At 54.7% G+C, this 24044-nt stretch overlaps 3 protein-coding genes across 5 annotated transcripts; all 3 read right to left on the bottom strand.

Moving 5' to 3' along the window:
* Positions 1-13923: 13923 nt before the first annotated feature.
* Positions 13924-15893, bottom strand: LOC120707268 (F-box/LRR-repeat protein At3g03030-like). Its single transcript, XM_039992138.1, has 3 exons — positions 14958-15893; positions 14685-14828; positions 13924-14584 (listed from the first exon to the last, which is right to left on the bottom strand). Exons 1-3 carry the CDS (start codon positions 15891-15893, stop codon positions 14219-14221), a joined length of 1446 nt encoding a protein of 481 aa, XP_039848072.1. The 3' UTR covers positions 13924-14218.
* A 1073-nt stretch (positions 15894-16966) lies between these two features.
* Positions 16967-20650, bottom strand: LOC120707266 (F-box/FBD/LRR-repeat protein At1g13570-like). 3 transcript variants are annotated; one of them, XM_039992136.1, is made up of 5 exons: positions 19580-20650; positions 19343-19486; positions 18938-19259; positions 18707-18744; positions 16967-17553 (listed from the first exon to the last, which is right to left on the bottom strand). In XM_039992136.1, the coding sequence occupies exons 1-4, from the start codon at positions 20633-20635 to the stop codon at positions 18731-18733; spliced, it is 1536 nt and encodes a 511-aa protein (XP_039848070.1). In that variant the 5' UTR covers positions 20636-20650; the 3' UTR covers positions 16967-17553; positions 18707-18730. The 3 variants fall into 3 exon arrangements, with proteins under 3 accessions (XP_039848070.1, XP_039848069.1, XP_039848068.1); XM_039992135.1 differs by having other exon boundaries at positions 18707-18747; positions 18941-19259; XM_039992134.1 differs by lacking the exons at positions 16967-17553; positions 18707-18744 and having other exon boundaries at positions 18805-19259.
* Positions 20651-21236: 586 nt separating this feature from the next.
* Positions 21237-23783, bottom strand: LOC120707267 (probable esterase KAI2). Its single transcript, XM_039992137.1, has 3 exons — positions 23406-23783; positions 23020-23255; positions 21237-22002 (listed from the first exon to the last, which is right to left on the bottom strand). Exons 1-3 carry the CDS (start codon positions 23523-23525, stop codon positions 21456-21458), a joined length of 903 nt encoding a protein of 300 aa, XP_039848071.1. The 5' UTR covers positions 23526-23783; the 3' UTR covers positions 21237-21455.
* Between the last annotated feature and the right edge of the window lie 261 nt (positions 23784-24044).

Genomic DNA, 24044 nt, shown 5'->3' with positions numbered 1-24044 from the left:
GAGCGCCCGGGGGCTACACCCACTTGCTAGTGGCGGTGGACAAGTTCTCCAAGTGGATCGAGGCACGAACCATCGCCAAGATCAAATCCGAGCAAGATGTACAATTTTTCACCGACGTAGTCTACAGGTTCGGGGTTCCAAACTCAATCATTACGGACAATGGCACCTAGTTCACAGGCAAGAAATTCTTAAGGTTCTACGATGAATTCCACATATGTGTGGATTGGTCGGCTGTGGTGCACCCACAGACAAACAGTCAAGTAGAATGTGCCAACGGCATGATCCTACAAGGCCTCAAGCCAAGAATCTTCAACAAGCTGAAGAAGTTCGGCCGAAGATGGCTCACGGAGCTACCCTTGGTCATCTGGAGCCTGAGAACAACCCCGAGTCGAGCCGCGGGGTTTAGCCCGTTCTTCCTGGTCTATGGCGCTGAGGCCATCCTCCCCACTGACCTGGAATACGGGTCCCCGAGACTCAAAACCTACCAAGAGCACCAAAGCCAGCAAGCCTGCGAGGACTCGCTGGACCAGGTGGATGAGGCTCGAGACGTGGCGCTTCTACACTCGACGCGCTACCAATAGTCTCTGCGATGATACCAGGTGCAGAGGGTTCGACGTCGTGACCTCAACAAGGGAGATCTCGTGTTGAGTTTGCGGCAAGACAGCCGAGTGCGCCACAAGCTCATGCCGCCATGGGAAGGCCCATACATCATCGCGGAAGCTCATGTCGTGGTGAAGTCTACACCAACGCTTGGAACATTCAGCAGCTATGTTGCTTCTATCCTTGAAACTCCAAGTCATTTGTACATACTTTGTACTCGTATCTTATGTTTCTCGGGATAATAAAGAAGTATGCTTTACTTTCGAAATTTCTTGGGGAGTTGCCCGAACCCTTGGGGGCTCGGACATGCGCACAACACTAAGTGAGCCTCGGCTTTGCCCTCAACAAAGCCGAGCCTCACTCGGGGGCTACAATGGGGGGAAACCCCCAAAACGTCCCCAAAAGTGTCATGTTTTTATCGAAATTTTTTTTGCTCCTAAGACTTTCGAGCACTTAGAACAATGGACGTAGGACGTAAACAACTTTGGCATGGGACCGGCCGAGCCGAGGGGTCGCCTACGCCTCTGGGATACGGCATCCCCACTCACCTCCCTGTGCCTAAGCAGTTTACAAACGCGGCAATCCTTGCAGAAGTTTATCTAAGTTGCGTTAAGATAATGTCTTTACACAGCAAAACAAAAGTAAGGCAAAATCCTAACTCATCTACTTGGGCTTCGAAGCCCAGGCTATCTACAGGTCGCTGCCTCCCCCCTCGTTGCGCCCTTCCTCTTTGTCGTCCACGGCGTCGCGGAAGAGGTCATCTTCGAAGAGCCCGGCAAGGTGGTGACAGCACCTTCCGCACCTGTGTCAGCCTGCTCCATGGCCTCGATCTTGTCGTCATCATCGCCGTCGGGGATGATGTAGCCTGTGGCTAGGTGCTCGAAGTCCATGACGTAGTGTGTCGAGACGACGCCGAGGGTCTTCTGGACGCCGAGGCGGAGGACGCCCTTGAGCCGCTCAGTCACCCGGTCACCCAAAGATCTCAGGCAACTGACCAACGAGCTGCCCGACTGGCCGCCCTCCCCCATCGGCACCCTGGCATGCAGCTATGGCGGCTTCCTCCAAGTCATCGTGGTCCCTCTGCAGGGACGCATACACGGCCTGGAGGGCTTCCTTCGCCGCGGTCTCCTCCGACACCTTCTTCCGCAGCTCTGGACACAAACAAGAGATAAGTCCCGGCAAAACCCATTACACTAAGCTTAACCATGGTACTTACCCTCAATACATTTCCTCCCCTCTTCTATCTTTGCCTTCGCAGCAGTGAGGGTAATCCCGGCGGTGAGGATGGCGCTTTCCTGCCTCTCGATGAGGGCCTCCTTCTCCGTGAGGGAGATGGCCTGCGCATCTCGAGCCTCCTCTAGCCACGCGCACTGGGCCGCCCTTGCCTCAAGAGCCTCATCCTTCTACCGCAGCGCAGCGTTGAGCAGCTCGACCTCTTGGGCCTTCTGCCCCGCCGCGGCCCCCTGGGCGTCGCGCTCCTCGGTGGCTCATGCTAGCTCCTCCTTCCGCGCACGGTCTTGCGCCCCCCAGGTCGGACACCAAGGTGTTGGCCTCACCCAGCCTCTCGATCAGAGTGGCGTGCTCTTGTTCAAGCCACTGCACCTCGGAGTGTTGCTGGGCCAGCTCCGCGCTCTTGTTGCGCGAGATTTGCCTCAGCCGCTACGGGTGGAGGGTGTAAGCGGAAGATACACAAATAAGATCGGAAATAGACGAGTCCCGGGGAAGGGAACTTACACTGCTGATTTCGAAATCCGTCGTCTTGTGGAGCCGAAAGGCGTGTTCGAGGGCGGCTTGGATTTGGGAGTCGACTTCGTACTGTGCCTTCCAGACCTCCACCTCCTCCTGTTCGCTGCGATTAAAACCCGAGGCGCCCCCGTGCTGGACCATCACCCACTCGGCTCCCGTGGGAGTCCCTTGCCCAGCATCAAGGCCACCCTCGAAAGTGGCAGCAACGCCGGTAGCGCCGGGGGTGATGTTTGGGGTGACCTGCTCCGGGTCCTCGGACTGCCCCAACACCCTCGCCTCCGGCTCGTCTTCCGGCGGGATCATCACCACCGTGACCACCTCTGAAGCGGGCCGCAGCACTGGCTGCACCACCGACTCAGCTACCGTGGCTCCTTCGTCCCTGGCCTCCGTGGGTGTAACACCCCGTGTTAATCGATGCGCTAATCATGTGTTTAACTCGCTAATTATGGACCTAAGCAATGTCATTAGCGTTAATCGAGTTTGCGTGTTAAACATTGACTTAGCTAAGTTTGATCGTGTTTTTCTCCCTGATTCGAGCCTCGAATCAACTTTCGCCCAAAACAAAAGTTGTAGATCCTCTCTTCCTCTACAACTTCTATTTTGACCAAATTTCAAGTTCCTATATGAAATTTGGAGTTTCAACTAGTCAAAATCGAGTCAAAATCGTTCAAATGTGTCACTGTTTCTTCCTGTGCTGTCACTGTGCTCGTACACCGCTCATACCGGCGTTGTGGCCGCCGGCGAGCTCTCCACGCGTCGGCCGGCGCGACGATCGACCGCCAAGCGAGCCCATGCTTATCCAGTCCCGGTGCCATCTCCGTTTTCCCCTCCCCTTCGTCTTTTCCCTCGAGCTCACGCCGAGCAAGCCGAGCAGAGCCCGCTGCTGGCGCCGCGCCGGCCAACTCTCGCCGCCCCAGCCCGATACCACGCACCTGGAGTCACTCCACATCGCCCTCCACCTCCTCCGCCTATCCACGAACTCGATCGAGTTTCTTCCCAGCCGAATCGGCCCTGCGCCGCCGAGGCCACCATTAAAGCTCCACCGAAGCTCCGCCCTCGCCGTCGATCTTCCCTCTCCGGCCATCCCCCGCCTCGAGTGCGGTGAGTTTCCTCGCGAGCTCTTCATCCTCCCCGACCTTTTCCCCCTCGAATTTCGGCGCCACCGCCGCAGGGGCATCGCCCCGTCGCCGCCCCTATCCTGCGCCGCCGCGGGCCGCTCCGCGCCCGGGCCTTGCCGCGCCGCCGCGCACGCCGGCCCCGCCGAACTGCCCTGGCCGCGGGCGGGCCAGGCCGCGCCGCCGGCGAGCCGCGGGCCGGCGAGGCCGCCGCCTTGCCTGGCCGCCGCACCGGCCAAGGCCATGGCGCATGGGCGCGCGTGGGCAAAGGAGTGAGCTGGGTTGTTTTTAGGGTTGTTTTTATTTCAAAATTATTCCTTTTTCGATTGAAATTTGATAAATGTGTAACAAATCATAGAAAAATGAGAAAAATGCAAACTAAATTTTGTTGGGTTTCTTAAACCAAGATCTTCAGAGGAAAAATATTCATGCATGTTAAATGCCAATTTTGTCCCTGCTAAAATTTTGGTTTGTTTTTAAGCTAGTTTATTTTGTATCTATTGTTCTGTTTGTCTAAAATCCTGACAATTTTGTGGTAGCCTACTCTTTCTATGTGTATTTCACTGAAAAAATTTTAGGTACATAGCATGTGTGCATGTTTGTGGATCTGTTGTTGTTCAGTTTATTTTGCTATGGCTAAAATAAATATTTTTTGTCACCAATAAGTGTTGGTGAATTTTTGTTGCCTAAGTTATCAGTAGCTTGTCATGCTGGTAATTTTTGGGTGGCTCGATTAGGTCTGCAGGCTATGTGTTTGCTTTTATTTCATTCCTAGCCGCCGTTTTTCTTTTATTGTTGCTAAATAAATTCGTTTATGCAATAATCGTATCCTTGCAACATTTACTAGGACCCTGGTTACTTCTGTTTGTTCGAGCTTAGGATCAGAATAGGGTGCGCTTGGAAATGTTTTGGTTCTATTGCTTGCTAGTAAATAAAATCTCTATTGAATCATTGCCAAGTTGTGTTTTCTTTTAATTCCCGTATTTCTTTCTGAGTGCCTTGCATTGTTCTTTGCACCATTTTAATTATTGCATGGCATCTTTTTCGTACGTGTAGACACCACGAGCGAAGCCGTCTATGAGTTAGTCGCTGAGCCGATCCAGAAGCCGCAAGCAGGGGAACCACAAGCCGAAGCCGCCGTCGAGCCAGATCCAGAAGAGATCATTAACCCCGCTGACCTGTAAGGCAAGCCCCGGAGCATAATGCATAAATTCAGTATATTAATATTTATTTAAGTATTTGTGCATTTACGTTCTAGGAGTTGTATGGTACCCTAGTATGCATATTCTCCCTAGGTACCTGAGAGTCTATACTAGTATGCAAGTGTCGATAGAATTGCTCTGCTAAGTAGGATCTCGGTAGAAGTCGAGTGATTCCTGTCACTCGTGAGATTTAAGATCTGGTTACTTGTGGCAATGTGGTTTGAGAATGAATCAATGAGGAAAGAGAAATGAAGACCGGGCGGAGAGGAATTTGGTTCTGGATATGAAATGAATGGAGAGTAGCCTCCCCCTACGTCGTTTGAGGACCGTACCATTGTTGGCATTGTTGATCGAGGATTGAACAGTAATAACCACATGCCAGGAGTAGGAGGTAGTCGAAACCGGTAAGCTCATTACTTGATTCACACCGAAACTTTGAATCATGACTTGCTACTCTGGGAGTGGGATGATGGCGGGTGTTGTAGTAGCCCCCGGGTCCACTGGGTCTTCGCCGTGTGGGGCTCCTCACCCGGGTTTTGGCAGGCGTGATTCAAACATCAGGGTGATGATGGGAACAATTGACGGGTGTGGCCCGATGGGGTTGCGCATGTCGTGTGAGTTAGGTCCACCTTGCAAGGTTAAATCGGATCGATTCGCCGTGACTCGCGGAAATGAGAGCCTTGGTCACTATGTCACTTCGTAGTAAAGAAGTGGAATGAGAACGGAATGGAAATGTTTGGCTTGTATGTACGGAAAGATAATTTGATCTACCATGTGTGCTCTAGATGCTATAGCGAACCTAGTTGGTACTCGAATACTAAACTTGAGTTGAAATATTGAAAGTAAGGATTTACTACTAGTAGCTTTTCAGCAAAACCAACTCCAGAGCCAAAAAGCTTTGCATGTCTAGATATTGGGCTAAGTATACCCATAGTCGGGTAAGCCTTGCTGAGTATTAGTATACTCAGGGTTGTTGTTGTAACCCTCCTGAGCAGGTTGTGTCCCCGCTGACATCGAGGAGGTCTGTGCATCCTGGATTGGACAACCGCTTCCTCTGGGGTGGACCGTCGAGTGGGCCCCGTCTTCCCCGTGAAGATCGGATAGGTTGGTATCACATCGGTGGGCAGGATGTGCAGCTCACCTTGTATCATCGTTCGTAGTTACCGTATTGTATTCGAACTCGATTTTAAACTTCTACTGTGTATTTGAACTCTGTCGTTTGTATTCAAGACTTTTATGTAAAACTCGTGTTGTAAATTAATTTGAGGATTTATGTATGCTTGTATCACCTGTACTCGTCTTCGTGCGAGCCTTCTAGTGCAATTGTGATCCTGTAGTACAGTAGTTTAATCAGGAATTACCCGACGGACTGTCGGATTAGACCGTTTTAAGTGCGTGGAAACTTGATTATTCATTAAGATGATAGTTAGAGCACTTAAGCTAGTTTAATTTGGGCGGATCTGCTACAGTGGGCTCCGGGACGGGGCCTGTTCTCTCCACCTGACCGACGGGCTGCTCTGGCACAGCCCCGTCGGTCCTCTCCTCTCCCCTCCCCCGGTGCCCGGCCGAGCGACGCCTTCCTCGCCGCCACGGCCGGATGACGTCCAGCGCGCCATGCCGACCGGCGACATTCGTGCCCAATTGTGTCCGGGCCGACGTAGCCGCCCGGGCCATCGCTGCCCAGAGCTCCTCGGCGATCTCCTCCGCGGTCCGAGGCCCCCCCGCTCGGGGGCTGCGGCGCCGTGCTTGGCGTCGTGGACCTCCCTGTCTTGAGGGCCTTGGCGGGCGCTAGCAGAGCGGTCCAGGTGGCAGGGATTCCCATGCTGAGCTGAGGGAGAAAAGCGTCAGAACCAGAAAGGAGTAGTGTGCAAGAAAGCAGAAAACAAGGGGAGGGAAACATACCCTGATGCAGCGCCGAGGTTACGCTTCTTCGAGCCACTCTTCGGGTCCCGCGATGACCCACTGGCTCCTGCCGAGCGACCACCGGATGTCACGCCCGGGGGCTCGGTGCCGGCCTGATGTTGGCCCGGTGACTGGCCCACGGCCCCCTCTGTATCGGACTCAGGCCACATCGAGTAGTCGACTTGGCCCGCCGCCGCAGAAGACGGAGACTCCGGCTCCTGCGTAGAGTCGAGCGTCGGGATGGGTGGTTTGCCCTCCTTCTCTAGTGCCCGATTCGCCTTGTCCCTCGCCTTCTTCTCCTTCCACTTCCGGTCGCGCCGCTGTTTCTCGGCGTCCTTCCATTCCTTCTTCCTTTCCGCAAATTCATGGTTCACAGTTCGGATCTCGGGGAGCGGAGGAACCAAGGGGTACCCTTTGCGGCTCACCCCCTGCGAGTGAGACCGGGGTCAGAAAAAGGGGGGCAATGCCAACAACGAAGCCTGGAAATGAAACTTACCACTTGAATATACCCCGCCTCGGGGCGCATCGAGACCCTCGAAAAGTCCGCGAGGTCGCTCGGGGGCTGGGACACCGCCCGCCCCGCTCGCTGCGCGGACACGCCGTCGGACAGGAACACCTCCACCATCCGGGTGCCTTCATACGGGGCGTCCCCCATCATCAGGAAAAGAGGAAGCTTCCTCTCCATGAGGGGAAGCACCCTCCACTGGTGGAAGTTGGCGATGACGATGGCTGCGGTCAGCCCCTTGCCCGCCAGGCGCTGGAGTGTGTCGGTGTACACCTCAAGCCTCGCTTGGCGCTCGGGGGGCGACACCCCGTACGACCAAGCATCCGGCTTCTCCAGCAGCACCTTGCCGGTGTACGCCAGGAGCCGCCCGTCGTCGTTGCGAAGGTAGAACCACCCTCGGTCCCACTCGCTATTGTTGGTTGTCAACTTACTGGGGATGTAGAGGTCCTTCCTCGATCCCCGCAGCTAGAGCGTCAGGCCCCCGGCGTGGACGGGCTTCCTCACCCCCGCCGAAACGGACTCGGTGTAGAGCTTGCCCCAGAAGAGATGCCTCCACAGGTCCAAGTGGACCGGGATCCCCAGGTAGCCCGCGCAGACAGCAACGAATACCACCGTCTACTAGATGGCGTTTGGGGCGAAGTTGTGCAGCTCCACCCCGTAGTAGTGGCAGAGCGCACGAATGAACTAGCCGGCAGGGACGCCGAAGCCCCGCTCGTGCAGCCGCGCCAAACTGACGATGTAGTCGCTCGGAGGGTTCGGCGTCATCTCCGACTTTGGCGCGATCCACACCGGGCGTGCTGGATCGGTGTTTGGCGGGAGAAGCCCAGTGGCGACCAACGATTCCAGGTACTGCTGATCGGCGGTGGACCGGCCCCATGGCACCGGGTCGATGAGCTGCACTTTCGGCATCGCGACGATGGGGGACAAGTGGAGGAAAAAGGGCTCGAAGAAGGGGAAGGTGCGCCCACTCTCTATCTCTCTCTCTGCCTCTCTTTCTCTTTCGTCTGTTTGCTCGAGCGAAGGACGACGAGAGGAGGAAGAAGGCAACGGCAAGGTAAGCCGAACCACCCCGCCCGTGCCTCCCTATTTAACTGCAGCAGCGAGGCAGATTCCCCGCGATGGTTCCAAATCTACCGCATTCAATGCAGTAGATACCGCTGACACCGATAGCTGGGCCCCACGATCACGAAAGCACACGTGCGCGTGCAGTAACTGCAGTGGGACGGCTCCTGAAGCGGCGCAGGCGCACTGTAGATGGTGTCCCATCACTCTACGGCCGCCCGCGCCGTTCTGTCTGCCCGAGAGCGCCGCCTCAAAAGGCGCGCCCGCCCTGCACGCATCGGGCCATGACGCGCATTACTCCCCGATTCCGCGCGCTATGCCGAAAACTGTGACGGAATATTCCCTTCCAAGGAGGGTTCCTTACCAACGAAGGAACAACTATTCCGAGCCCTACTGAATCAGGGGTTCGAAGGCTGGGCTGTCAAGGGTTTGACAGCCGCCCCAGATCAGAAGAGTCAGGGGCAACCCGAGCATGCTCATACAAAGCCTAAGCCTCGAACGCGTAGTTCGAGATGCCCGACGTTGTGTTCGAGGTCGGACAGAGGCAGCTAGTTCAAGGGATCCCATCGAGGGAGAGCATCGAGCCCTTGGACCCAATTGAACGGGTCCGAGGCCTGCCTAGCGAACCTTTGCGAGCGCTTTATGGAACGTGTCTCCGGACCACGAGCCAACCCTCATCGAACGGGGCACAGACGTTCACTCGAACTACCCGCTAACAGCTCGTTGAAGCATCCATGTCTCGCGGCCCGGGCAAGGGTGGCATGGCTTGTTTCACCCCTCCTCCTCGCAGAGACGAGGGTCCTCTTTGATCGCCCTCACATGGGCTAGGGCTCAGGGGCTCCTCACACATCCAAGCAAGAGCCATACCCTCGAACGAGCCGGCTGCCGCCCGGCGATGAAATCCTACGTGTCGGACGTACCCCCTTGCACGCTCAGTGAGCCATTTGAACCGGTCCAAAGGGAGTGCTGGTTGCATTTCCAGCTGAATGCCGATGCTGGCTGAAATAATGCCGAGGCCGGCTGAAACGAACGCTGAATAGCCTTGCTACCCGGTCGACCGTGCAAACACGATGCTCATAGCCCTTGGATGAGTGTTCCCACTCCTCCAAGGCCTCGGGGGCTACACTCGCGGGTACGCTGACGCGCCCCCACGGAAAGAGCTTCACAAACTCGAGGGACAAAACCCCGAATAAACAAGCAAAAGGCATGCCGCACCAAAAAAATGAAGACTTCATTGATTTTTTGGAAACCAATATTACAAAGGGTTACCGGCTCGAAGCCGTCGAAAGGTACAAACGCATTGCCACCTGCGTGGTAATTTTCCCTGTCTTGAGGAGGAGCGAGCGAAGATGAAGAGTACCAAGTCCTTGGCCGACATTTCGGCCGAGCTACGGGAAAAGCACGAGAAGGAATCTCCAGACCGCACGGGTCCGAAGGGATGCCCTTCTCGCAAGCTTTCTTCTGGCCTCCTCCGCCAAAGACCCTGCGGGGGGTCAAGCTGGCGGACAGCACCCTCTACGCCATCACCTTGAGAGCGACATTGTCGCCAAGAGGGACGATGCGAAGAACGGCCGCCAAACCTGGCGCCGACGCCATGGTCAGGCGTCTCAACGCCCCTTCAGGCTGAGGGACATCGCAGAAGCAGGACCCCACGGGCCCAATGTTCTTTTGCTGATCCCACTAAAGCTGAGGGATGGTAAGCACGCTCTCTCCAGCATTCGCCCACCGCTCGCAAGCATTCTTCTAGCCTCAAACCTAAGCACTCTGGACCACCCAGTCCGGGGGACGGCCATGAGAAATGGGAGGAAACATGGCAAGTTAAAGGGAGGTTAGGAGCAAGAGCAGGGAAGCTGGAGCGGCAAGAGAGACCTCACAAGCAAAACATGCCCTCGGAGACCGTGCCAAGGCATGACCCAACAGGGCAAAGCCGAAGCCCCTGAACGCTAGGCAGCGCAGCACCAGCACTGGCCGACTACCCTCGAACGGCGTGCCGCAAAGCAGCCAGGGAAGGCAGAGCTGAGACCTTGCGTGCGGGACAGCGCGGCGTCAGCACTGGCAGCATAGCAACATGCGTCATCATGACCCTGGCCTGCTCAGCACGCTGATGCGTCTCATCACCGAAACAAACAAGAAGCGGTGAGCGCCTCGGAGTGTTTTTTCTGCAAGCGCACTACCCCGGCGCCTGAGCTGTCGCATCTAGCAAGAGCGCTTCGCCGATCGATCACATCAAAAGTAAAATCGCCAAAATACCCTCTGGCCGAGTCCCCCGACTCGACCAAAGGCTCGGGGGCTACTATCGGGTGCCATAACTATGGGGCACCCTAACCCTGGGCTAAAACGCGCGCAAAACATAATTCGGCACCCGGGCCGGATCCCTCCCGAACTCGGACGCCCGAAGCCTCTTTTGGTACGGAAAGCTCAAGACACGCTTGGCCCACGGCCCAGCACCACGATTTGGCCCCTCTAAGGCCTCGCTGATCGAAGGCGAAATCTCTGCCTCGCTTGAGGGTCGCCCGTCGGGGCCCCTCGATGCGAGGATGATCTCCGCCTCGCTCGAGGGTCGCCCGTTGGGGCCCCTCGATGCGAGGACAGACTCTGCCTCGCTCGAGGCTTCCTCGACTGAGCCCTCCGCGGGACCTCGGTGTGGGGGAAATCTCCGCCTCATTCGAGACCACCTTCGGCGGACGGAAGCTATGGCCCAACTACCCCGCTAGATGGGACACATTTATTCGCCAACCACTCCGCGGCGCGGGGCGGGTGGCGGACGGTGTCAGGCGGCGTCAGCTGGCGTTAGCCATCATGCCACACAGCGGACGTGACCAGCGTCTCATCAGCCTGCACCCACCACTGTGCCGCTATTCCCGGCACGGGGCGGGACTGTGGAAATCTGTGCGGACTTCCCTGACACCCCCCGCCACTGTGCCGCCCACTCCTTGTACTTTTCCTCTCCGCAGGACTTTCAGAGGGCATGGGCGGCGACCCTCGAACGCAGTACGGCTCTTGACCGGGCCTGACTTGGGCGGCGGCACCCTCGACGCCTCACCTCATCCGACGTGGGGTTCTGCGCACTTCTACAGCCATCACCATGCCGTTGATAGGTGCCACAGGACAAGGACACGCTCCGGGCATGAGCGGAAGGATTCGCAAGGATGATGGCCATGGCTTGCGTCATGCCCCACAGCGCTCGGCGACAGGGAGGACCAACTGTTCTCCCCCGGACCACGGGGGGAGAACTAGACGCCCTCACTGATCCCCACGCATGTAACCCTACTTCCTTGAGTCCATAAAAGGAGGAAGGGGAAACGGATCGAACAAGAACGACGAGAGCTCACACTCATTCCTACACACTCACACCCTCCCGGATATTGGCACTTGCCTCAATCAAACCCCTATGCACCAAGGGACTTGGGAGCTTTCCTCCCTCTCTCGCCACAGCTTGTACCCCCTACTACGAGCACTTAGGTGCAAGTAATACAGTGCATCCCCCTCTGCTGGACGTACGGCCTCGTTGGCCGGAATCAGAATAAACCCGGTGTCATTGTGTTTCTTCTTGCATCAACCATCTGGAGGCAGGGACACGCAGCATATTCACTAGTTGGTGCTAGACCACGAGGTCCGGACACCGACAGTACCGTTTGGAACTAGACATTGGGAGCCTCGATTTGGCTTTGGTATTTGCTGCCCTCAAATTCCATTGTTTGGATGGTCCTGGAATTGGTCCGAGGCATTGGTGCCCAATATCGCACCCTCTTCCCGCACAAAGGAAAGAGCCCGCCCATGATTCCGAGGTCTCCCACTCTGTAATTGCCCGAATTCACTTCCCCTCCCTCCCCCGAACCCCCGCGCGTACCCCTTCGACCGCGGCTCCCTCCCCCTCCGTCGTTCTTCCTCCCCCTCCGTCGTCCCCGCGCAGCCCCTTCGCCGGCAAGCTGCGCGGCGCCCCTCCCCTGCCTCCCTCCACGGCGAGCCCCGCGCAGCCCCTTCGCTGGCGAGCTGCGCGGCGCCCCTCCCCTGCCTCCCTCCACGGCGAGCCCCGCGCCGCCCCTTCGCCGGCGAGCTACACGACACCCCTCCCCTCCCCCCCCCTCCGCGGCGAGCCCGGCGCCGCTCCTCTGCCGGCGAGCCGTGCGGCTCCTCCCCTGCCTCCCTCGGTGTGGACAAAATCAGATGCCACGGTGTGGACATCCAAACATGAATCGGTATTCACCAGCTGCTTTGATTCCATCTTTCAATTTTATCTACATCCAAACAATGGCTTTGGTATTGTAACCACCAATACTAGGCTAATTTGGCATTGAATTGACTCAATTTAATGACAAGGCCTCCAATATCGACATCCAAATCCAAACGAAGCCCCGAATATATTCTAATATTGATATTTTTTATTTACGGCGTAAATATCTCGTCCCACCACTCCCTGAGTCCCTCTACCTGCACTTTCACCAACCAAAATTTACTGCGGTGGTGAATTCCGAGGGCATCTGTTTGTCGCTAATTGCGATTCCCTGCGATTCGGTCGCAGAAGACGAGCTCCCCCGCCTCCCCCGGCTCCGGCGGCGCCTCCGCCGCCGCCCTCCACCGCCGCCGACGCTAACCGAGCTCGCCGCCGCCGCGCCTCCTTCTCTTCGCCCCCGCCGCCAGCACCGCCCACCGGTTGTCCGGCCCCGGCCAGCCGGCGGCGCTCCTGCGCCGCCGCGCCCTCCGCCGGCCAATCCGCCGACGGGCCGCCCCACCCCAAGTAATCCGGAACCTAAAGCTCCGCTGCCTCCCGCCACCACCCCGGCCACCGGCAACCTCGCCGGCAGCCGCCCCGCCCACCAACCACCCTCGAGACCTCGGCAACCACCTTCCCCACTGGCGTCATCACCATCGCGAGGTCTGGAGGAGGAAGAAGTACAGTGGCGCTCGGGCCCACCTGCCAGCGAGCCTGCGCCTCCTTCTGCGATAGCTCTGCCCCAAGTAGCACGCGCGATAAATAGCCCCCACCGTGAATTCCCCTCCCAGTACCCGCACTCCGGCCAATTCTCTTCTCGTCTTCCTCCCACCACCTCCGCGCCGACCACCATGGATTTGGAAGAAGCTTTGGAAAACTTCATCCGACTACCCTACGAAGTCATCTTCCGCCGCCTCTTGGCTTGTCGTCGATTCCTCGCACCCACAACTCCTCCTCCCTCCCCTCTACCCGTTTGAGCCCTCACTCGGCCATTTGCCTCGTCGTGCAGAGCTCCCGGCGTCGAAGCTCCGCCTGCCACCACCAGCTTCCGCTAGGCCGCCTCCTCGCCGCCGTTACCCGCCCTGCGCCCGGCCGGTGAGGTTCGCCGCACCCCCGCACAGCCACGCGCGTGCCATCCCTGCCCCCGCTCGCCTCCCTTGCCGCCTCGCCGCTCGCCGGTCCAGCGCCGGCCGATCCACTCCACGCGCTGACAGCCGGCAGAGATGGAGCGCGCTCGGCAGGACGCCGGAGGTGGAGGAGCGGGAGCGGGGGCCGCCAGAGGTGGTTTGCATATAAAGGAGGGAGGGGAGCGGGGGCCGCCGGAGGTGGTTCGCACTCGGCAGGACGCCGACGCAGCATGGCTGCGCGCGCAGGAGCGAGCGAGGCACACGCGCGCGACCACGTTGGATCGGACGTGGCAGTCCACGTAGGCGGTCAACGCTGGTCAGAGGCGTTTTGGACCTCAAATGACACACTTGAATAGATCGTGGATCTAAAAATGCCCTTTTGAAGTTTATGGACCTAAACAGAACAGGTCAACTAGTTTAAGGACCCCAATGCATTTTACTCTATATGATATATCCACTGAGAAACTAACTAGTGACAACATTAAAAAGTACTCAACCCAGGAGTAACTATTGTCGATCACAACAAGTGCAGTCTTTCCAATCGTGACATGTCGAGTAGCATTTACTCATTGCATGAACTATACACGGATACACCTCTTCTGATTGACTGGTCAGAGCCGAAAAAATTGACATAACATCATACAACATTCTAAGGTGTGCATAGCTAGAATACTGACAAAAAGCAACCGATCAGCTCCACAATATGCTAGAATTAATCATGGGACATGTCATCACCCTGAGCTTCATCACCAATCAAAGGGGTCACTTACAGACAGATCTGATGCTCTCTGAAAGCACCAAGCACTGTCTCCATCACGGGCGACTGCCAACAGAGTAGGGCATTCGCTAGCGCGTTTTGCCGTGGTTAGAGGTTTCAGCTTGGTGAGCATCTCATCCACTGAGGCTTGATCTCCATTGGCCAACACAACCACCAGCTTCAGCAGCGATTGCGCCCTCTCTAGGACAAACTTGAGGAACGCCAGTTCATAGCGCTCCCCTCTGAACCTGTCAAACACCACCTTGGTGATGTGTGTCTCTAGGCAATCGATGGGACCAACCTCCTGCCAGAACTTCAAATTAAGCTTGCCAGCAGGTTCATCAGCTTCACGAGACTGCAAAATCAACGTGTATGTATATGTGGTTCGATTAGCACCTGTCATGCCAGAGATAGCAAAATTGCTGAATGAGGATAGGGGCTGTATGGAATCTCACCAGAACATGCAATGTCTCCACATTGGGGAAGCATCTCAAGAAGGCGGGCAGCGTCTTGGCTTCCTTTCGGATTCCAAATCGCACCTTCAGGGCCAAGACCTTGACACTTGGAACCATGGTAGATGGGATCATCTTTGTTCCACTCTACCACACAATTGAGAACGCAACGCCATGGATTAAATTTCAAGCTAACAATTAAATTGATGTCACGGATGGATAGTGATATGTCATGTAACTACGTATTGGAGGAAGAAACGAAGGAGAAAGAGATACCTCAATTACGGTGCCGCCGATCTGGAGCTGGTGGACGCCTGGTTCAAGGTAGCCGAGCACCTTGAGCCCGGTGGCGTAGCCAATCCTGACCCTGGTGTAGAAGACATCAGAGTCCGGCATGCACGGGTACTCCTGCCACAGGATTAAGCGCTGGAGGCACGGGGCGACGACCACGGCGAGCTCATTCGTCAGAGACCTCCACAGGACCAGGCACTGCAGGCTGCGGCTGCGGATCCGGACGTGGCTGGGTACGAATAAGCTGGCGACGATCGCAAGCTTCTGGAGCACGGGGCTGCAGGCGAGCAGGTGGTCGAAGCCCCTGGCGTGGATTGCGACGCTGCAGAGGCCAATCTCGCGGAGGCGGGGGAACACGGCGGGGCCGCACGGGAGGCCGGCGGTGTCCGGGAAGCTCCAGTAGGCGAGGTAGAGGGTCCGGACGGAGGCGATGCGGAGGACATCGGGCGGGAGGGGCAGGAATTCGGGCATGGGGCGGTTGACGAGGACGAGGTCCTCGGCCCCGCTCTCGGCGAGGCGGCGGAGCCAGTACTCGAGCACGCCCAGGCGCGCGGCGAGCGCCATGCTGCAGCAGGTGAGGCGCACGCAGCGGATGGGGCCGCGGTGGGCGCCGATGGCGCGGGAGACGGCGTCGGTGGTGCCGAGCCAGTCGAAGCCGCCGGCGCCGGGGAGGGCGCGGAGGAGGTCGGAGTGGTCGAGGACGAGCGGCGCGGAGGCCCAGACGCGGCGCCAGCGCCTGGAGAGCGCGGCGGTGCGCGCGGCGTCCTTGGCGGGGAGGTGCGACACGATGTCGGCGAGCACCGCGTCCGGGAGGCGGCTGATGCGGTCCTCGGCGCCGCCGCCGTGGGCCCCGGGGGAGGGGCGGGAGCCACCGGCGGCGGGGTAGGGCGGGGCGGGGAGGCAGGTGAGGACGACGCGCATAACCTCTAATGGTGCGCGCCATTGCCCAGAGGCGGAGGGGATGGGAGGGAGGCGAGCACGGCCGCGGAGAGGAAAGGAGGGTTTTCTGGCAGTGGCAGCAGGTGAGCGCCCGAGGTGGGGTGGGATCGGAGCCCGCGTGCTGGCCCTGCTGGGCAGCTGGCGGCGGTGGGTTCGGCTCGGCCGCTCGGGGTCGGGGGCACTGCCGCTGCCGCTGGGCGAAATCAAATAGGGAAAGCCAGGTTTCCTCGCAGGCCCCACTTGCCAGAGTATACGGGAGACTATGGACCCTGATTCGAGTACGGTATGTTCGTTGGTGAATAATCTGATGTCCCCAACAAGAATTTGTAATTAGTTTTTTAAAAAAGAAGAATTTATAATTTAAACAAATACGGAGGTAGTACTAATCAATACTATTCAGCTGGCTGGTGCTGATTTGCTATTGTTGGTTGGTGGCTGATGACTGGTGCTGATTTGGTGTGAAAGAAAAATACTGCTACTGGTTGCAAGCAAAACAGAGTATGTGTATCAGTGTCTGGGTTCTGAAACGCGTGATACCATTGCTCGGATGCAGCTGCCGGAACATGGTTGATTACTGCGCAAATTTTCGCACGCACCTTGCAGTCACGTTCAGCTGAAAGTGCAGCAAACCGGATCGCACCAAAACAGAGAATGCGTACAAAACCTTGCAGACGGATGGAGCCGGACGCTGGTACGATCCATCAACGCATCAGATTTCAGCAACCGAGACACTCCATAGCACAATTGAACAAAAATGTTGCAACGATTCAGAAACGTTCCAATGACCTGACACAAAAAATTGAAAGATTCCATTTCACAATCGAATAATCATCAAAAGCACATGATCCACCTCGCGCATGATTCTTCAAAATCAAATGCCCAGAGTTTCTGCATCTCCAATGAGCACAACTCGTTGGCGTCCTCTCCTGAATGTGAGAGGCTATGTCAATGGCCAGGGGCCATTTTGTAGCATCAAACCCGTGCATCATCATCATCTGATCAACAAGATAAATTTGCACACAAAGTTGTGGGCATAAATAGATGGGCACCCAATTAAAGACGTATGTCAGTTTGTGAGCATTTGCACTTAAACCTGACAATCTGTAACAGATGCAACAAAGGAGACACTGCATTTCGACCAACAAATATGACATCATTTGCATCACAAAGAAATGATCCGTAATCAATCTAAATCCATAAGTAGCATGGCTAATTAGCTTTTCTCATATTCAAAGCTATAACTTCACTTACTAGAGAGGACAATAAACTATCTACACAGCACATAGGCCATTAATCTTGAAATGTAATGTATTGATACTACTGGCTAGCATCTAGGCTTCAGCAATCAATAGGTCCGCTCACTGAAAGATCAAATGCTCCGCGGAAGCTCCAATCGCAGCCTCCATTACACACCAACAAGATGAACGACACTTAAAATCCTCAGACTCAAACAGATTACCAAAATGGACAATGCTCCTTCACAAGTACTGATACAACATCAAGGCAACACAACAAAGCTTTACAAAAGCATGGGAAGATCATGTTCCTTGATTCATCTCATTGAGGCCTGGCAGGTCCCCAATGGGCAAAGTTTACTGTTTTGTTGGAAGTCTTCTGTGGCTATTGGCTGCAATTGGAAGACCTGGTACAAACATAGGCACATAGCATACCGATATTAGTAAGTGCATACCAATATCAGTAAGTGTGAGGTCCCAAAGTCAGTAAAAGTCCCAGAGATGTTTGACTAATTTACAGATTAAGTACAGATAGTTGCCTTCAGAAAACAGAATAGACAGATAAAAAGCAAAAAAATAATAAATATATGTTAGCCACTTCATAATGATAAACATCCTGATGTATATTCATAATAAGTATCAAAATAATTCTCCGACATTATATTCAGCTTGAAGTACCAATAGAAACTGTATGTATCAACATCACTGATAAGTGTGTGCAGTGCATTTTGGACCAGGCACCATGGCTAGGTACTCTGACACAAAATATCAGAACAGCAAACAAAACAGGGTCTTCTTGTCCAAGGCCAATACTAGGGCACATATTCTACCTGATGAAACGTAATTATCTAAATAAGCTGGGGATTGAGGATTTCATGATGCAGCAAAATAAACACTAGCCAGTCTGTGGTGATTAGCAAAACTTAGCAGCAGTACACAGGTCATATTGAATGATTTTTTAACATCTTAACTGTTAACTATGCTGATAGATGGCTTGGTTGAGGTGTATCAGGTATACATTCAAATGGTTGCAAGTTTCAAAACAAATTTGCCACATGAGATCAATAGTAAATTGTTCTGGTAAGAATAATAAGGAGAGTTAATATCATAATATGTAACTGTGCCACTCAAAAGGTGAGGTGAATGAGCTGTCATGACTGGGAAAACCAATGAAATTAATAAAGAGCAATCAACCATTCACGATTATATTTTTCATAGCCACCGCCAAGGTTGTGGAAAACAACTATATATAAATTCAAATAACTAAACTGGCCCATGCCAACATGCGTTTCTGATGCTAACTACAAGCAATGGCAAAGGCAGAGAAGAGCATGACCTAAGACATGAGGCGGAATCTATAATCTATAACTTTTGTGACAGGTAGTTCATCAAAAATCAATGGGGCTCAGTAGCTTCACCAAAAATGAGGTACTATAACGCTGAAATGATTATTTGATTATAGAATAACATATAAGTAGTAGCGTTGTATGACTGGCTTAACTATAATGCAGGGCGGCCATTACAACATGTAAAAGTTTCTGAGAAGGTCTTTGAGAATACCTCCAGGTTCAGTAACCAAATGGATCACTCTGCAACAAGCAGTGGCGGAGGCTGGAATCACCGGCAGGGGGGGGGGGGCTGCTTCCTCCTCTTCTTCCCCCCCCCCCCCTCCCCCTTCTTCTTCTCTCCCTTCTTTCCTCTTCTTCTCCCTCCTCTCCTCTAATTTCCATGGAGTTCATGGGGGTAGGGGGGGCTTGAGCCCCCCTTGCCCCCACGCTGGATCCGCCCCTGCAAACAAGTCAATGGCTCTCTGGAAGGACCATGCAGTCACATCGAACCTCTCCACCACAACTGTAGCATCTGCAGACACACACCCTTCTGAAGATAAACAACTTAGCAGAACATCTCTCGAACAACTACCGTCCACTAAGACGCGCATATCCTCCAGCATTTGAGCTCTTTCCATGACAAACTTTGCAAATGCCAGTTCACTATCCTCGCCTCGCACAGCATCTAACACCAACTTCTTTAGATGTGAATAGACACATTCTGTGAAGCCAACTTGATCCCAGAATTCTATGTCAACATTGTCTGGTGCTTCAGAAGGAACCGACTACATGCCAAGCAAGTTATGGATTAACTCAAACAGGTAAAAGCACGAACTACAACAAGAATGATGAGTGTGGGGTTTTATACCGTGATATACAAAGTCTCTAGGCATGGGAAGCATTTGAGCAAGGTGGGAACCAACTTCACTTGATCCTCAACTCCAAACTGCACCTTCAATGCCAATGTCCTGAGGGTCCTAACCATTGCGCTTGGCTTCACCTTTGTATCAATCTTCAATGAAAGGAAGTGAAATGGCACAATGAAATATCATCCATCTCAGAATATGGGGTAAGATGAAATAAGCAGTAAACAAAAGGTCCGTACCTTGATGACAGTATTACCGATCTTGAGCTGATGCAGTCCAACATCAAAGTAACCAAGAATCTTCAGCTTTGGTGCTTTAATGATCTTGATGTGTGTGGTAGCATCAGCAATCGGCTCCACCAGTAGCCGGTCCACGCTGGGGGCGTCATCAAGGTGCACCTCTCTGAGCATCGACTTCCAAATCACCACGCAGCGGAGGCTCTCCGACCAGATGTGGACGTATCTCGGGTAGTCCTGGGTGAGCGCGAACGCGAGGGTCTCGAGCACAGGGCAGCGTGGGATGACGGCGTGGAGGTCGCGGTCCGGCACGGAGGAGCGGACAATGCCGAGCTCCCGCAGGCTCAGGAGAGCCGGGGCGACGCCGGACGTGTCCGGGAACTGGCAGAGGCCGATCCAGAGGCGGCCGAGGGCCGCGCAGCCGAGGACGTCGGAGGGGACGCGCCACTGGGCGGGGCAGGAGCCGTTGAGCACCACGAGGAGGTCCTCGACGCCCCCGGCGGCGAGGGAGGCGAGAACGGAGGCGACGGCCCCGGGGTCCCGCGAGGCGGCGAGGCGCGCGGAGCGGACGGGGCCCGGGTGGGAGGCGAGCGCCGCGGCGGCGGGGGCGGGGGCGAGCCCGCCGGCGCCGCCGTCGCCGTCGAGGACGAGAGGGGTGGAGGCCCAGTGGTGGCGCCAGCGGGAGGAGAGCGCCGCGGTGCGGGCGGCATCCTTGGTGGGGAGGCGGGAGACGATGTTGCGGAGGATCGCGTCGGGAAGGCGGCCGACGCGGTCCTCCTCCTCCTCCTCGCCGCCGGGGGAGGCGGTGGGGAAGGGGGAGGAGAGGTAGGCGGAGGACGAGACGGCAGGAGAGGACAGCACCGAGGGTCTCGTCGTCCATGGTGGCGGTGGCCGGTTTGTGCGGCGGGCGGCGGCCTCGGCGGAGGCGGGGCCCGGATGGGGAGAGGTGTGTTGTTGGGGAATTCGGGTTGGGGGGTTTGCGGAAGGCTGGGGGCCCGGAGGACGAAATGGGCTGGATGCGATCTGGTTATTGGGCTTGATAATCTGGCGGGCTGACATTATGGCGCTGTGTAATCTGGATGGGGAGAGGTGCGTCGTGTAATATTGTTTTTCTTTCACACCAAATCATCACCGGACATCAGCCTCTAACCAGCCAGCCGTACTTTTCTCTCATAACAAATCAGCATCAGCCAATAGCCACAGCTAGCCGAACGGAGTGAATTTACATGTCTAGGTGTAGCCCACATTAGTCTTAAGATAATGCATGCTTATAGCCAATATACAGTACAACATTGCTTTGACAATAATCAGTTGACCAAACCAATGCAGCAGCAGGTTGGGTCGATGACACGAAAGCCAAAAGCCCCAAACGAGACGCACACTATTGGTATTGGTCGTGTTTGGATCCGTAAAAAGTGGTAAAAAGAGTCACATCGGACACTGTAATATATTGTATCACTTTTCGTTTATTTGTGGTAATTATTGTCCTACTATGACCTAACTAGGCTCAAAAGGTTCGTCTCGTCGTGTACATCAAAACTATGCAATTAATTTTTTTATTTATCAACATTTAATGCTCTATGCATGAGGCAAAAAATTTGATGTGATAGATGAATTGTGAAATTTGGAGAGAGAAATTTTGAAACTAAACACACAGCCATTGTTGTTGTTTCTACGAATTAGAATTACCAAAGCTGAATGCACAGATTCAAGCGCATGTCGAGTTGTCGACGGGGACAAATTAAAGAAAGCGACCAAATACACACAAAACCCGAGGCGAATGGTGGAGCGGCGTACATATATGTAAATGCATATCAAGCGTAGCGAACGTGCACGTACGCACTGTGGCGGCACCGCGGCACATGGGCCGCCGCGGCGTCTACGTCGCCACGTCGATGTCGCCCTGCACCTCCGGCACCTCGCCGATCATCTCCTCTGCCAGGGCCGCGGCAGCGGCGGCGGTCTCCTCCCCGCCGGCGTCGGCGTCTCCGAGCACGAGGTCGAGTATCCCCAGCAGCTCGCCGGGCTCGACGAGCTGCGGGAAGTGGCCCACCGAGTCGATGGTCTCCATGGCCGCGGCGGCGCAGCGCCCCGCCGCCAGCATGCGGGCCTGCATGTACCGGCCGACGCACGGCGGCGCGGCGAAGTCGCGGGAGACGTGCACCAGCGTGCACGGCGCGGCCACGGCGTCCAGCACCGCGCGCTGGTCGCTCTGGAAGATCATGCGCGCCACCCCGTGCGCCGCGCGCGGGTCCATGGCGAAGAAGCTCCGCGCCAGCGGCTCCACCGCCGCCGGGTCCGCGCTGCCCACGGCCAGCGGCACGAAGCCCTCCGCCCAGCCGCGGAAGTCCGACGCGATGCTGCCCAGCATCGCCTCGATGTCCGGCTGCTCGAACCCGCCCTCGTAGTCCTCCGAGTTCAGATACCTGCAGGTTATTAATTAATTTACGCAGCAGATGGCTATATAATTAATTGTTTTCATTCTTATAAAAATGATGAAAAAGAAAACAGTTGCGCATCAAGAAGAGCAGATGAAGAGCACACATGATTGGCTCCTTTCTGCCCCTCTAGAGTACGTCCACACATGATCCCATCAATTTCAGGATGATGACTGCTACATTTTTGGATTTATTACGACAGAGAACCGGCAACTAATCCTCACTAATATAAAAAGTTGGCGATGGTGGAAACACAGACAATGAAGAATGGCAAAAAAAACACCTTTCAAAAATCAAAACAGCAGAACGCATAGTAGGAACTGTAATAAATCGTAGCATATGTGCCTATTCTTCTTGATTTGCTGATACAAAAATAGCAGAACTTACAGGTACATCAAGGATGGAAATGGAACTATCAAAGTCTGATGAGAAACTGCTTCTAAACCACATAATAACATGGTAAGGTGAGCTCATCTAAGTCCTTAAAAAATAGAGATAAAAAAGTCCCAAAAAGGCTAGTTAAAACAAATTTTGCATTTATTTGTTACCTGGATTATTCTTATAAACGCAAATGAGGTGAACAATAAAGTGATTTAGGTTATTTTGAAAATTTTCAACGCTCTCTGGATCTTTCTTCTAAGTGGTATATGCTCTTTTTCGGACAAGAGCCTTTGCTAATGGCAATATTATACCAAAGACTTCTTTATTAAACCTTGCATCCCAAAATGTTTTGAAATTTAACTCTTGTAGAGTGCGTGGACAGAGACAAGACTGTCAGAAACGTCCTTTTTTTCGGCGATGTCGATAAGAATCTAACTAGAGTTTGACTTCGAAACCGTTTCTCTTCTTTCGTTCTTTTTTGCCGGCGAGGTTACCTCAAGAGTTGAAAAAACTCGAGTTGTTTTTGTTTTTTTTTAAAAAAAAATACTAAGCAAGCGGCGTACAAGTTACAACAGCGGTCGGCCGCCGGCGTGAACTGAAAGGTCAGGCGAAGAAGATGGTCACCTCGGGGATGCGCCGACGAGGACGAGATGGGCGAAGAGGTCGGGGCGCTTGACGGACGCAATGCAGCCGACCATGCCGGCCATGGAGTGCCCCACGAACAGCGCGCCGCTCACCTTCATCTCATCCATGAGCGCCACCAGCTCGTCGGCGAACCTCGGGAACGTGTAGCAGCTCTGCTCCCCCTCCTCGCCGGCGTCGGCAGGGGCGCTTGAGAAGTCCCAGTCGAAGAGGAGCACCTGCACGGACCTCACATGGGTTGATGCATGCACAGATCAGATCGAGACCAACTAAGCTTACAATAAGCAGCTAGCTAGGTAGATGGATCGATCGAGCTTCCTGCCATAACCCATAGGTATGGTGTGTGAGCGAGGTGTCGACGAACGAACCTTGTTCCTCCGTGCCAGGTGTGGTAGCATCATGTCCCAGATGGCCTGGCTCCCTCCATAGCCATGGGAGAGAACCAGGGTCCTCTCGCCAGAGCCTACGATTCTTGCGTTCAGGTACATGGCCTCTGAACTTCAAACAAGAGAAAGAGAAGGGAGATGATTGTGTCTATGCTGCTTCGCGTTGCTCTTGCTCCTTGCTCAGTGCTCCACTGCCTAGTATTTATAGAGCGGCCAGCGCAGCTCTCAAGTCTTTAAGCGTTAGGACTTGTAGTGTGGGTCCAGGACATATCTTAATTTTGGTATATTTACAGGGACATATCAGGTGCAAACTAACTCCTTCGTGCAAATCGTGCAAACTTCAATCTGGACCACTAGATCAACATTCAAGGAGCAGGAGATTGGGTAATTTTACACTTAACTACCCACTCTAATCACACTTGTGCAATTTCCCCCTCCCACTCCTCCTGCGCACCCCATGGATATTGATCCGGTGGCTCAGATTGAAGTTTGCACGGTTAACGTACAGCACAGAAATTCCAAAATCATATAGTGATACGCCATAGTTGTTTGTAACTTTTCTGTTTCAAATCTACTAGTTGTAACAAAGTGTTGTTTCAAATTGAGTTTAGTTAAAGCGAG

Source organism: Panicum virgatum, chromosome 5K (assembly GCF_016808335.1).
Source record: "Panicum virgatum strain AP13 chromosome 5K, P.virgatum_v5, whole genome shotgun sequence".
Lineage (NCBI taxonomy): Eukaryota > Viridiplantae > Streptophyta > Magnoliopsida > Poales > Poaceae > Panicum > Panicum virgatum.
Note: the sequence above shows the minus strand (reverse complement) of the source record. Positions and strands in the feature narration are given on the sequence as shown.

What these genes read in the sequence shown, in the direction of transcription:
- LOC120707266 (XM_039992134.1), bottom strand. Translation starts at nt 20,635, where the DNA reads ATGTCAGCCCGCCAGATTATCAAGCCCAATAACCAGATCGCATCCAGC. An exon ending in TCGGTAATACTGTCATCAAG is followed by an intron (nt 19,487 to 19,579) that starts GTACGGACCTTT and finishes CTTTCATTGAAG; the next exon opens with ATTGATACAAAGGTGAAGCC. An exon ending in TAGAGACTTTGTATATCACG is followed by an intron (nt 19,260 to 19,342) that starts GTATAAAACCCC and finishes CTTGGCATGTAG; the next exon opens with TCGGTTCCTTCTGAAGCACC.
- LOC120707267 (XM_039992137.1), bottom strand. Translation starts at nt 23,525, where the DNA reads ATGTACCTGAACGCAAGAATCGTAGGCTCTGGCGAGAGGACCCTGGTT. An exon ending in ACCTGGCACGGAGGAACAAG is followed by an intron (nt 23,256 to 23,405) that starts GTTCGTTCGTCG and finishes AGGTCCGTGCAG; the next exon opens with GTGCTCCTCTTCGACTGGGA. An exon ending in CTCGTCGGCGCATCCCCGAG is followed by an intron (nt 22,003 to 23,019) that starts GTGACCATCTTC and finishes AATAACCTGCAG; the next exon opens with GTATCTGAACTCGGAGGACT.
- LOC120707268 (XM_039992138.1), bottom strand. Translation starts at nt 15,893, where the DNA reads ATGCGCGTCGTCCTCACCTGCCTCCCCGCCCCGCCCTACCCCGCCGCC. An exon ending in TCGGCGGCACCGTAATTGAG is followed by an intron (nt 14,829 to 14,957) that starts GTATCTCTTTCT and finishes ATTGTGTGGTAG; the next exon opens with AGTGGAACAAAGATGATCCC. An exon ending in TGGAGACATTGCATGTTCTG is followed by an intron (nt 14,585 to 14,684) that starts GTGAGATTCCAT and finishes TTGATTTTGCAG; the next exon opens with TCTCGTGAAGCTGATGAACC.